Below are 12,868 nucleotides of genomic sequence, written 5' to 3'. Positions count from 1 at the left end.
AGGGAGGGGTAGAAGGACTTGTCCTGAGTCTGGGTAGCTGGGCACAGTGAAGCAGTGAAAGGCCTGGCCTAACAAGGGAGTTGGTGAGACATGTGGGCATCATGGGATGTCAGGCTGAAGAGGGTAGTACAGGGCCCCAGTCTAAGGCTCTGTCTGGCTCTAGCTTGGAGGTAGTAAGGAGCCTCTGCAGGTTCTGGATTAGGGAGGGCAGTACCCTTATCCCAGAAATGGCAAGTCTCCCCAAGGCCTGGATGGGGGACAATCCCTTAGGCTTTCTCCTGAATAGCCACCCCCAGAATTGCCTCTGCTTCTTAGGTCCTTAATGCTGGTACAGCCTCCTCCAAAAGGCCATCTTCTTGTCCTTGAGCTTCACGCCAATCCTGGTGATGAAATCCAGCTGCAGGTACTTTTCCTCTTTGTCGTAGCGTGGCCAGTAGGGCAACTTCCCGCCATTTGGATTTCTGCCCAGGAGGAGGAAAGAGAGATGATTATTCATGCTTGTCTTCACCCTGCCCCCTTCTCTTACTCTTCCCTCATTCACCTTCTCTTTGGGGAGTTGGAGTCCAAGAAGGCTTTATAGAGATATTTAAGAAAATAGATAGATCTTGAAGAAAATGTAGGAAAGTGTGCGGTGGCAAGGGCCTTCCACACAGATGGAACAGTATGCGCAAAGGCCAGAGCTTTTGGAGGAAGCACGGGTATAGGTATGTGAAGAGGATGGATGTGGAGAGAAGATGACACAGGAAAGATTGAAGATTGTGGTGCCAGGGTAAGGGGTTGGGACTTTATCCTGGGAAGCCATAAAGAGTTTTATGCAGGTAAATGACTTAGATGATATTTCAGAAAGACCCCTGGAAGGTGGACAGAAAGGAGAGAATGTGTGATGGGATATAAGTCATGAGGCTAGCCAAAGCTTAGCTCAGATGTCACCTCTGCCAGGAAGCCACCCCTGCCTACCCAGACATGGTCAGACACCTCCTCTTTCCTCTCAAAGTGCTTTGTGCTCTCTCAGTACAGCTCTCATTATGCCAGATTGCAATTTAATGTTTTTGTTAAACATTAACATGCCGCTGGAGGATAGCGGGTATGTCGGTAATATTCTTGAATTCCAGCTCCCGTTATTGGACTGGGAAGAGAGAAGAATACTGGGAATGACTTGAATGCTTGAGTGAATGAAGGCTGTGGGTATGGGAAGGAGAGAGGGACACATTCTAGGGACATTCAGGACCTGGTGACTGGGGAAAAGTGAGGGAGAAGGGGCATTCTGCCTGGACTGATGGTGCATTTCTTGTGGGACTGCAGGGACAAACATCTGAAGCAGCTGGCCATTGGGTCTAGCGCTGGTCAAGAAGACTGCACAGGCCTGACCAGGCGGTGGCGCAGTGGATAGAGCGTTGGACTGGGATGCAGAAGGACCCAGGTTTAAGACCCCGAGGTCGCCAGCTTGAGTGCGTGCTCATCTGGTTTGAGCAAAAGCTCACCAGCTTGAGCCCAAGGTCACTGGCTCAAGCAAGAGGTTACTCGGTCTGCTGAAGGCCCACGGTCAAGGCACATATGAGAAAGCAATCAATGAACAACTAAGGTGTTGCAACGCACAACGAAAAACAAATGATTGATGCTTCTCATCTCTCAGTTCCTGTCTGTCTATCCCTCTCTCTGACTCTCTCTCTGTCTCTGTAAAGAAAAAAAAAAAAAGAAGAAGAAGAAGAAGACTGCACAGATGTGTTGGGGGCCAGACTCACCCTGTGCGGGCAAAGTTTGCCCAGTATTTCATCATCCGGAGGCTCAGTAACTTCTCTTCACTTGTGGAATGGCCTGGGGGCAGAATGCGATATGGCATTTGGAACAGACCATGAGCTGCTGACACACCACCCTGTTCCTTCTCTTATTGACTCCATGCTAGGGGGCTCCCATTTGGAAGAGCATCAGATGAAGGGGTGAATCCCAATATAAAGGTGGAGATATTAGACATCCAGTGGGGGTGTAAGGTGAGGTGTTAGCACCTTTCGAGAATGGACGTCCAAAGAGGAAGTGGATCTCATCCCCATGGTCTGCGCCGTCAGTGCAGGCTTTCACAATGATGCCAGCGCGAGTGTAGTGCTCAAACTCATACAGGTAGATGGGAAAGCCAGCATCTAGGAATAGGGAAACTGAGAAGGGCTACAGGAGAAGTCTGAGCCTGGGCTTCTCATCCACACCATTCATCCCACCCACTTGCATCAAGCAGGGGAAGAGCTTGGCTGTCACAGTCAAGGGAGCAGATTTGAATCCTGTCTGGCACTATTCATTAGCCACATGACCCAGGGCAAGTCATTCAACCTCTCTGAGCTGCAATTTCTCACTTGCAGACTGGAGATGCTAAAAGTTAAATCAAGGGATTGTGGCGAGGATCATGGAAACCTTCCTTCTTCTGGATCTTTCCTCTCTTGGCTTGGCATTTAAGGCGCTTCAGTGTCTACCCTCCACTTCCACCCTTGGCTTCCCACACACATGTTCCTCAAGCCCAAGTTAGCCTGGGCAGTATCCCCTAAGCCTCTCTATCCCCTAAGCCTCTCTATCCCCTAAGCCTCTCTATCCCCTAAGCCTCTCTATCCCCTAAGCCTCTCTTACAGTTGACATCATGCTGCCTCTTCTGGGGCATCTTGGAACCCTGCACCAGCCCGGAATACAGAGAGGGTGGGTGAGTAGTTGGTAAGCTGCACGAGTGGGTGGGGTGTGGCCACTCTTGGGGGCCCCACATACCACGGTGGTAGCGGGCAGCCCGTACTGTGGGGTACACAAAGGTAGCATCCCCCAGTAAGTCAATCATACGGTTTCGTATCATCTTCCAGTCATGGTCACCGATGTCACCCAGGTACTCCTCCATCATCTGTGGGAGCTGCTCCTTGGTGATATTCTAGGTGGGGAAGCCATATCTACTCTGAGGCCTGGGTGCCAACTGGGCCAGAGGTGGGCACATCAGTGACTTGGACTCAGGAGGTTTTACCCCAGGGGAGGGGGAGGAAGAGGGAGGCTTCCGGGAAAGCTCTTCTTTGCTGATTCTTACCTGTGTTTTTTTTTTTTTTTTTTGATTTGTTTGTTTTTGTTTTTGTTTTTTTACAGAGACAGAGAAAGAGAGAGTCAGAGAAAGGGATAGATAGGAACAGACAGACAGGAACAAAAAGAGATGAGAAGCATCAATCATTCGTTTTTTGTTGCGACACCTTAGTTGTTCACTGATTGCTTTCTCATATGTGCCTTGACGTGGGCCTTCAGCAGACCGAGTAACCCCTTCATCGAGCCATCGACCTTGCCTCCAAGCTGGTGAGCTTTTTGCTCAAACCAGATGAGCCCACGCTCAAGCTGACAACCTCAGGGTCTCGAACCTGGGTCCTCCGCATCCCAGTCCAACGCTCTATCCACTGCGCCACCGCCTGGTCAGGCTACCCCTGTGTTTTGCATGAGCAAAACTGCCTACATGACCCTGAGGCCTGGGGGGCCGTGCCCACCAGCAGCCATCTGATCCCACGCCAAAACCTACGCTCCCCAAGAAAGATCTCTATCCTGGCTGGGAGCCCTTGGTTAAGAGCCCCTAAGGGTTAAAAAAAAGAGAGGGTAGCCTTGTCCATCCAACTAAACTGAGCACCCCTAATAGTGTGGCCCCTCACCAATAAAATGTTGGTTCTCCAAAGCAGTTTGATGATGGTTTCTTTTCTCATCACATGCCAGTTTAGTGGGAACTTCATGACCTGCCCACAAGACAAGAACCCAGGTCAACGTATCAGGAGGGGTTCCAGCCAGAACTACACCAGGCCCCAAGGCTCTCACCCATCTAAATGGTGAGTTTCCAGACAGTGCACACAGCTCAGGAAGGGCCCCCCATTCTTGCCCTCCTGCCAGCCTGTCCATCACTACTACCTGGGTCAGAACTTAATTGGGAGCTGGGAGGATTCCTTCTAAGCTGGGACATCTGTCTACCCTGACCCAGGAGCAAGGAAGACCCCAAGATTTACAGCTGCGTGGAAGCTAAGGAATCAACATGGTGACCAATCCAAGCTATGATTTAAAGATTTGGGGCCCCCAAACCTCCAAGAGGCCACACATTTCCTCTGCCACCATCATTTCTGCCCAGCTGTCACTGTGTAGAGATCGGAGAGGATTCCTAAGCATTTGGGCATCCCCAAGGGGCCAAGGGGATCTGACCTGATACCCAGCACTATCCAAGTAGTGGGCACCCCTCCTATTCACTTACAAAAGGCAAGACCCAGTTGAACTCCAGGCTGTTGACACCCAGAAGGTAGGGCACAGGTGCAAACTGCCCCTTGGTCAGGAGCACCGCAGGGTCATCTGGGAACACCACACCATCCACCACGGGACCCACGAACCACATGATCTACAAGGCAAGGGGAGTTTCCAGCCAGTCCTTTCACATATCCTTACAGAATCCTTGTGAGCTAGGGTTCCCATCTCAGCGGGTCTCTGTCCAGAGACTACTCTAGCCATAGGCCCCTTAATTTGGAAAAAGCTGGGGCTTGATGACCCCTGGGAAGGCAGGTGTGGGAGAGGACTGGCAACAGTCAGGACCAGGCTGCTGAGCCTTGGGATGCTGCCCCGGTATCCACATGCCCTGCTCCTTCATCTCTTGAAAATCTTTGCTAAATGTCACCTCAATGAAGCCGACTCTGTCTAACATGCTGACCTCCTTCCCTTGCTCCATTTGTTACTATTCATTTATCACCTTTTAAGGAGGTAAATAATTTATTTACATATTTGAAGTGTTTATTGTTTCTCAGTCCCACTAGGGAAGGAATCTTAGCCTAAACAGTTCACTGAGTATCCTGAATGCCTGGCACACAGTAAGTGTTCAATAAATACTCAAGTTACAGAATGGGGCCTTCTCACCTCCTGAGGGTCTTCCTGGGAGTCCATATGGAAGAATCTCTGTGGGGGAGAGGCGACAACTAGATTAAAAGGAAGTTTCCCCACGTGCTCCTGAAACAGTGTCCCTGGGGGCTGGGTAGCAGGTTAGGAAGGTGACTTCCAGGTCAGGGAGCTGGAAGGAAGTTCTACCTACCATCTTCTTGGACACATGCATCACCTCAGCCCCTGATCGTGCCCTTAGGCAGTCTACCAGAATCCGGGTGCTGTTGTGGTCACAGCCTGCCAGGTGAGCAACCTTCTGCGGAGAGAAGAGGTGCTTGAGGCTGCCCCCATCCCACCCTCCTTACTGAACCCTGGGTGAGAAGGACACTCACTTTGGCCACCTTCAGTGGGTCAGGAGTGATTAAGGCTCTGACTACTGCAGTGCCACTCTGGGAAATGGCTCGATGGAAGAGACCCCGGGCTAGAGGTGACATCATCTGCAGGCACGGAGAGGGCGGCAAACATGATATGCACAACTGGAGATGACTTGGGCAGTTTTGGGTACTAGTCTGGCCAAGGCTAGGCAGCCTGAAGAGGCCCAGAGGGGGCAGGCACCTGGGAGGGTGTCAGGAGTGAGTCCTAGACCTGGAGCTGCTGCCTTCCTGCCTCTGCGCTTCCATATTCTGGTCTGTACAGTGAGTCCCAGGGGTCCCAGAGGTCGGGACCTGAGGTTGTGGATGGAGTTTTCCTGGTATAAGTAAGGGGCCTCCCTCTGCTTTTGGGCTAGAAGTGGGATTGGGGGTGAGCCTATGGTTCCCAAAGCGGATAGTTCTTAGCATTTTTGCACTGTCCAGATTGAGGGAACAACTCTATCTGGGGCCCACCATCTTGTACCTCGGACTTCATGTACCCTAAACTTGGTGCAGCCACTCCCCACCTGTGTGGCATCCCTTATCCCACACCATCAACTCGGGTCTGGGGCCATCACGGTCTTTTCTGCTCATCCCTACATTCCACCTGCCCTGGTCCTGTCCACTTGGCCTCCTGCATCACTCCGCAACCATCCTCTGCTCTCCCTCCATCCTGCCTCTGTTTCAGAACCAGCCCTCATTATGTCCCCTGGGATATATCACCATCCCTCTCAGTTGGTCTCCAAACCTCTTCTCCTGCTTCCTTCTAACCAAGTTCCAGCAGATTGAGCTATCTCTCTAAATACACATCTGACTGTATCATTTCCCTGCTTAAAATCTTTTTCTGTTTTCCAGTGCATTTTGGATAAAGTGGCTTAACTTCTCTTGGCCTCATTTCTTTCATCTGTAGAATGGAGAAAACTTTTTTTTGGTAGAATTGTAGAAAGAGAATACTTCTCTCTCTTTTTGAGGGAGTTAAATAAATCAATATCAGTAAGGTGCTTAGAAAAGTGTCTGGCACAAAGAAAGTGCTCAGGCATTTGTCCTTGTTTGATGTGGTCCCTGCTCACCTCCCAGCCATGTGTCTCATAGGGCGCCTGATCTCACACCACACTCCAGGCACACTCCAGGTCAGCAGTCTCCCACGATTTGGGGACAAAGCCCACTCTCCAACCCAGGTCCTAACTCTCAGGCTTGGTTTGCAGTGAACTCTGTTAAGGGAATAGCACTCTGGGGGATGGTAAGGAGGCAGGAGGTGCTGGGAGAGTGTTTCAGGCCAGGGATCAGCGTTGCTGTCTCCGGAGCTGGCTTGGTTTTCTCATCAGTGCTACCTCTGATTGGAGTGGATGCCTTGGCTGAGAAGAGGAGGTACCCATGGCAGAAGGGAGGGCGGGTCTGTGGCCAGGTGTTCCTGTATGCGTAACCCTGCACGTGTCTGTGCAGTCAGTTGGAGCATTCACTCGTGGGAACCTGTGGGCTTGCGTCTGTGTTGAATCTGCCCAGGCACCGCACTCACCAGTCCAGAGATGGATATGGCTCCTGCTGACTGGCCAAAGAGGGTCACACAGTCTGGATCTCCGCCGAAGGCTTCTATGTTCCTCTGCACCCAGCGCAGAGCTGCCACCTGGTCCAGCAGCGCCCAGTTCCCGCGGGCCTGGCTGTCTCCCGTGCTGGGTACGCGGGGCTCAGGATCAGGGTCCACAGCCCCAACCGTCTGGTTGCTGAGGGCTCACTCCTTCTCGCCCCTGCTTGTCCCTCAGAGATCAGGTCTTGCAAACACACCTCCTTCCTTAGAATTAAACCCTACTCCATTGAAGCGGAATCCATCGTCCACCTCCAGAGCATTAGGCCTCCCCTCTGCCACTCACTTCACGCGGCCACCCTCCTTTCCTTCCACTCAGTCATCTCGGTCTGAGCCCAAGTCCGGAGGAGGCCCCGCCCCTGGCCCCCTGCGTGGGTTCCTGGCCCCGCCTACCTCAGAAAGCCCAGGATGCCGAGCCTGTACTGCAGAATCACAACCACCACGTTCTCGCGGGCAGCCAGCTGCGAGCCATCGTACGTGGAAGCGGAGCCCACGAGGAAGGCGCCTCCTGGGAACCAGACCATCACCTGGAAGAGGAAGTTTGAGACCTGAGCGCGGCGGTGGGATGGCTGCGTGGGAATGCACGTGGTTGAAGACTACTCACCGGCAGCAGAGGTTCCCCCTGCGCGCGCATTGGTGCATATACGTTCAGGTACAGACAGTCCTCACTGAAGTGCAGCATCTGGTATCGTTTTTGAGTGTTGAAGTACATGGAAGCGATCCGCCCCCAGGATTCCTGAAGGCACCTGAGTTTGGGCCCAGTAAGGTGGTGATAATAATGCAAGAATTGTTTCTCAATGAGGGAATAGAACCAAAAGCAAAATCCAGACAGCGTGTGTGTGTGCGTGTGTGTGTGTGTGTGTGTGTGTGTGTGTGTGTGTGTGTGTGTGTGTACGTGAGTGCATACATGTCACTCCCTTACTTAAAACCCTCCCTGGCTCCCTCTGCCCTCAGGATAAAGTCCAGATCCACCCACATCAGCCCAGGCCCTCCTTTCCATCTATTGAATACATCTTCCCTTGCCTCACACTTCCAAGCCCTGGTGCCTCCGTCCTCTTTGCCAAATGCCTTCTCTTTTGCCTAGCAAACTCCTCCTGTTTAAGGCCCAGCTCAAGTGGTGCCCCCTCTGCTGGACACTTTCCCCACTTCCCCAGAGCTCTATCCACCCTTGACTTCTACAGTACTTGGTTCCCTCTTCCATAGGAGAACCGAGAAGAGTATGCTAAGTGCATTCAACACCATCTGGACCAATCACCTCATTATATCGGCTTGGAAACCCTACGTCTTCCTACGGTCACACAATATGCTGTTTTCAGTGAGTTTTTCAAACCACAGTCTAGAGGCAGGCATAGGTCCACCACCCTCCTTAGGGTCTGCCCACCTCCCAACCAATAGTCCTCTGGCTCTTACGCAGGGGCATAGCTGGTGGCATGTCTGATTCCTTCCCAGGGCTCTGGGGGCTCTGGGGCAGCGAATCTGCGGGCACCCACAGGAGGTCTAGAGAAGGGGACTCCTAGGAAAACATTGATGGGTGTCTTTCCCAGGTGCATCTGTCTTCCTTGGAGGGTCCCATATTCGGTAACCACTAGAGGCTCCTTGGTGTGCAGGACACCTAGGAAGAGAGAAGAACAGTCCCTGTGGCTCCCGAAAGGACCCTGACCCATCATCTGCCATGGGCATCAGCAGCAGCTTGAAGCTTTTCATAATATTTGTATATTTACCCAACTTTTCTGTGTTTCTCTCAAGATTTTTTTCTCATTATTTGATTTAAGATTTCAAACTGTGTTGGTCGGTGCATAAAAGTTATGTCTGTCATAAGAATAATTTCTATTTGTGTCATTTACTATCCATAAATATATAATTTATTTTGATTTATCTTTATCTGATATTGATATGACTATACTTCTTTGGGTTTTTAAATTTTAATTTTTTAAATGATTTTAGAGAGAGGAAGGGAGAAAGGGAGAGGGAGACAGGAACATCAATCTGTTCCTGTATGTGCCCTGAACCCGCAATCTCTGTGCTTCCAATTGATGCTGTAACCAACTGAGCCGTCTGGCCAGGGTACTATACCTCTTTGTTGATGCTAACATTAGCCTGGCATATTTCTAGGAAAAAAATCACACACATATACAGGGGTGGGCAAAAGTAGGTTTACAGCTGTGAGTATGTGAAACAGTTTATTCTTGTATTATTATTAATTAATTGTTTAATTAATTGTTTTGTTATAAATAAATTGTAGTATTTATTTGTATTATTTGTCTTATTATTATTTTGTATATTTACTTATGAGTGTCTTTTAGGTAATGATGGCTGGTAATTTAATCTACTTTTGTGCACCCTTGTATGCATTCTCACTCATATACACTTTGCATAATACTCACATGAACATGCAACCTTATACATACATAGGTATATATGAGCTCAGCTAATTTATAAAGAAACAGGCAGCTATATAAGAGTTAAATGCATGTCTATATGCATATGGATATATGCCTGCAAGTATAATTAGATATAAGTTGCAATGTACCTATATGTAGCATACATTCACATATTATACACACACAAACACACATACACACATACACACTTTAAGCATACTTATATGATAGCCACTTCTTGGAACAGATACAGTCTAGGCCACGTTGAATTTAGCCTCTGCCTATAGGCACCTCTTCCTCTTTTCTAGGCTCTTATCCTGCCCGACTGTTGCCAAGGGTTATTGAGGCCTCACATCTGTTGCCCCTTCCTGAGTAATTCTGGTCATTTCTTCTCCTCCTCCCTTATCAAAACTGAATTGTTCAATCGCCTGAGGCTCACTCTGCAAAGTGACAGAAAGCAAATCGGATCCAAATCTATTTGAATTTGGCTATGCCTCTGAATCGTCTGGGGGAAACCATTGCAAGATAAAGATTCTTAAGCCACACCCAACACCCTCTGAATGAGAATCTCAGGGTTGCACCAGGAAATTTTGAAGCAACTAGTTTTTTGGTATAGAATTTGGAATTGGTATGATAGAGTACTCCCTCATATCCTCAGCTGTGGCCAAAATACTTGGCTGCCCACGTCCCCAGGTCTGTACAAGTCTTACTTAAGCACTATCTGGCACAAAGGACTGGCTGTAATGGTGGCCCTTCAGTCATGGAGGCAGGCCAGTGGGGACAAGGGATCATCTCACCTCCTCTGCGTGGGCAGTTCTTTGCAGTTTGCAAAGCCCTTTCACATGGCTACTTATTGGCTCTAGGAGGAGCTGGGGGAGGCCTGGAGTAGCTCAGAGAGGAGCAGTGACCAGCCTGAGATCATCACATTACCCGAATTTGCCTTGAATCTTAGGTCCACTTATGATTGAATAGCCAACAACTATGTATCGATCCTTTATTATAGCCTGGCACTTTGCCAAACACTTTGCATGTACTACCTCATCTCATCCTCCTGAGAAAACTTACAGGGTAAGTGGTATTCTCATCACACTATACAAATGTGGAAATGGAAGCTGAGGGGTTTTATATCTTGCTCAAGGTCACGCAGTGTCTCACATCAGAGCTCTTCTCTGAACAATGATGTTTTACTGTCCTCACCCTAGCTTCTGGGGGGTACGTGAGTATGTGGCAGAGCGCTCTACACCCCTGAACAAGAGCTGCTGTGGAGCGATCTTGATCCCAGCACTGTGCCTCGAGGCAATATATAAGCACTTATGAAGACATTCTACCTTTTAGTAGTCAAAAAATGCTAACTAACACCAGGAGTTTGCAACAACTTCCGCCTAATAAAGTAAAAAATGATGGCACCCCATTCTGGCAAAGATATAAGGAAAAAGACATTCACATATACTGTTGGTGCAGGATAAATTGGTACAATACCTCGGGAAAATAATTTGGCAAAATATGTAATAGCGCCCTGGCCGGTTGGCTCAGTGGTAGAGCATCAGCCTGGCGTGCAGAAGTCCGGGGTTTGATTCCCGGCCAGGGCACACAGGAGAAGTGCCCATATGCTTCTCCACCCCTCCCCCTCTCCTTCCTCTCTGTCTCTCTCTTCCCCTCCCGCAGCTGAGGCTCCATTGGAGCAAAGATGGCCTGGGCACTGGGGATGGCTCCTTGGCCTCTGCCCCAGGCGCTAGAGTGGCTCTGGTCGCAACAGAGCGACGCCCCGGAGGGGCAGAGCATCGCCCCCTGGTGGGCAGAGCGTCGTCCCCTGGTGGGCGTGCCGGGTGGATCCCGGTCAGGTGCATGCGGGAGTCTGTCTGACTCTCTCCCTGTTTCCAGCTTCAGAAAAATACAAAAAAAAAAAAAAAAAAAAAAAAAAAAAAAAAAAAAAAAATATATATATATATATATATATATATATATATATATATATATATATATGTAATAGCCATAAAATGTTCGCATGCTTTGACTCAGAAATTCCACTTCCAGGTCCTTCCCTTATGAAAATAGTCAGAAATACATTCAAACAAAGACTCTTATGAACCATAGTCATATGTATTTACTATAGTAAGTACCAGAAGCATCATTTACATCTGGAGACCAGGCAAAGAAAATACAACTATAAACTCAAGTTATAGTATGCTGATCATAAGATTTTAAGTGAAAAAAGCAGGGTCTAAAATTAAATACATGCTAATATCACAGCTATGTACAACTATCTAATAAAAACACAAAAAGAAAATGTGCCAAAATGCTAAAAGTGGTTTGTTTTTTAAAGATTTTATTTATTCATTTTAGAAGGAAGACAGAGAGAGAGAGAAGGGAGGAGGAGCATGAAGCATCAACTATACGTGCCTTGACCAGGCAAGCCCAGGGCCTTGAACCGGCAACCTCAGTGTTCCAGGTCGGTGCTTTATCCACTGCGCCACCACAGGTCAGGCTAAAAGTGGTTTTTAGCAATATTTCCCTCAAAGAATTTTGATGCATTTATGTAGGCCAAACTGATTTATAGTGGAAGTCAGAAGAGTGGTTACTTCGAGGATACTGACTGGGAAGGAGAAGCACACTGGAAATGTTCTAGAGCTTGATCTGGTTGGTAGTAACATGTTATGAATATATGTATATATAGATGGATATATACACACAAATGCTAGTATATACACTAATATAATACTAATTTAATAAATATTAATTTTATAAATAATATAAATATAAAATAAATTACAAAGTATGCAAATTATGACATACATTTCATAAAAATATATATATATGAATGTTCTGACTCCCAGCTGGTGGGTGGATTAGTGTCCAGAAACACCCCCTATGTCTGCCCAAACCTGTCCGAATGTCCCTGCTCCACTGCTCCTGGGAGAGGTTGAACTAAACATCTGTTCCCGTGTTCCATGAGTCCCTCTTGCCCGACAGCTCAGGAAGGGGTGTGGGGCTTACCTAGGGCTGTCTGCACCATCAGGCAGAAGGCAAGGCTCGCACACAAAGTCCAACTCATGGTTCTGCCAGCTGGCTCTTGCCACGGGCTGGAGTGATGTCCACACTGTCGATGTCAGATGTCTGCAGTGTGTGAACACTGGGAAGTCTCACTTTTATCTTCCCTTAGTCCCCACCAGTAGGTGTTGGGGTGAGAGAAATTGTCACCAGCCCACAGCCTTATCTCAGCCTTGGGGTTACAGGTCATGATAGATGGTCTTGGCTTTTCAAGAAATGGACCAGCCTGCAAGCCCTGCCCAGTTTACTCATTTGCGCAATGGGTTGAAAGTTGAGCTGGTGTGAGTCAAGCTCTGAGAACACAGAAGGTGTTAAGGTTGGAGCAGCACACCTGGGCACCTGCCCTTTAGTGCCCTGGTCTCCTCCCTCTGGATTTAAGGGTCTCAGGCCTCCCTGCTCCACTCCACTCTGTTCAGTCTCTTCTACAGGCCCTCCCACACCCTTCCTTACACATCCTGACCCTCATAGCCAGAATCATTGTGGAGCAGTGGGCTCTGTGCCAGGCATAGGAGGTTCTGGGGGAGCCGTTCCTACATGATCACTGCCCTCACTGGCTCACAGTCCAACTGCGGCAGCTGGACTTGGAAGCAATCATGCAGTGGGAG

At 48.9% G+C, this 12,868-nt stretch overlaps 1 protein-coding gene across 1 annotated transcript; it reads right to left on the bottom strand.

Moving 5' to 3' along the window:
• Window positions 1-319: 319 nt before the first annotated feature.
• On the bottom strand, window positions 320-12,267 carry CES4A (carboxylesterase 4A). The gene is made up of 14 exons (XM_066349059.1): window positions 12,210-12,267; window positions 8,245-8,446; window positions 7,439-7,580; window positions 7,228-7,361; window positions 6,769-6,922; window positions 5,235-5,339; window positions 5,054-5,158; window positions 4,882-4,920; window positions 4,232-4,372; window positions 3,648-3,728; window positions 2,743-2,896; window positions 2,004-2,135; window positions 1,743-1,815; window positions 320-461 (listed from the first exon to the last, which is right to left on the bottom strand). Exons 1-14 carry the CDS (start codon window positions 12,265-12,267, stop codon window positions 320-322), a joined length of 1,662 nt encoding a protein of 553 aa, XP_066205156.1.
• Window positions 12,268-12,868: the final 601 nt, after the last annotated feature.

The sequence above is a fragment of the Saccopteryx leptura genome, chromosome 9, assembly GCF_036850995.1.
Source record: "Saccopteryx leptura isolate mSacLep1 chromosome 9, mSacLep1_pri_phased_curated, whole genome shotgun sequence".
NCBI classification, from domain to species: domain Eukaryota; kingdom Metazoa; phylum Chordata; class Mammalia; order Chiroptera; family Emballonuridae; genus Saccopteryx; species Saccopteryx leptura.
This window is presented reverse-complemented; position numbering and strand designations above follow the sequence as displayed.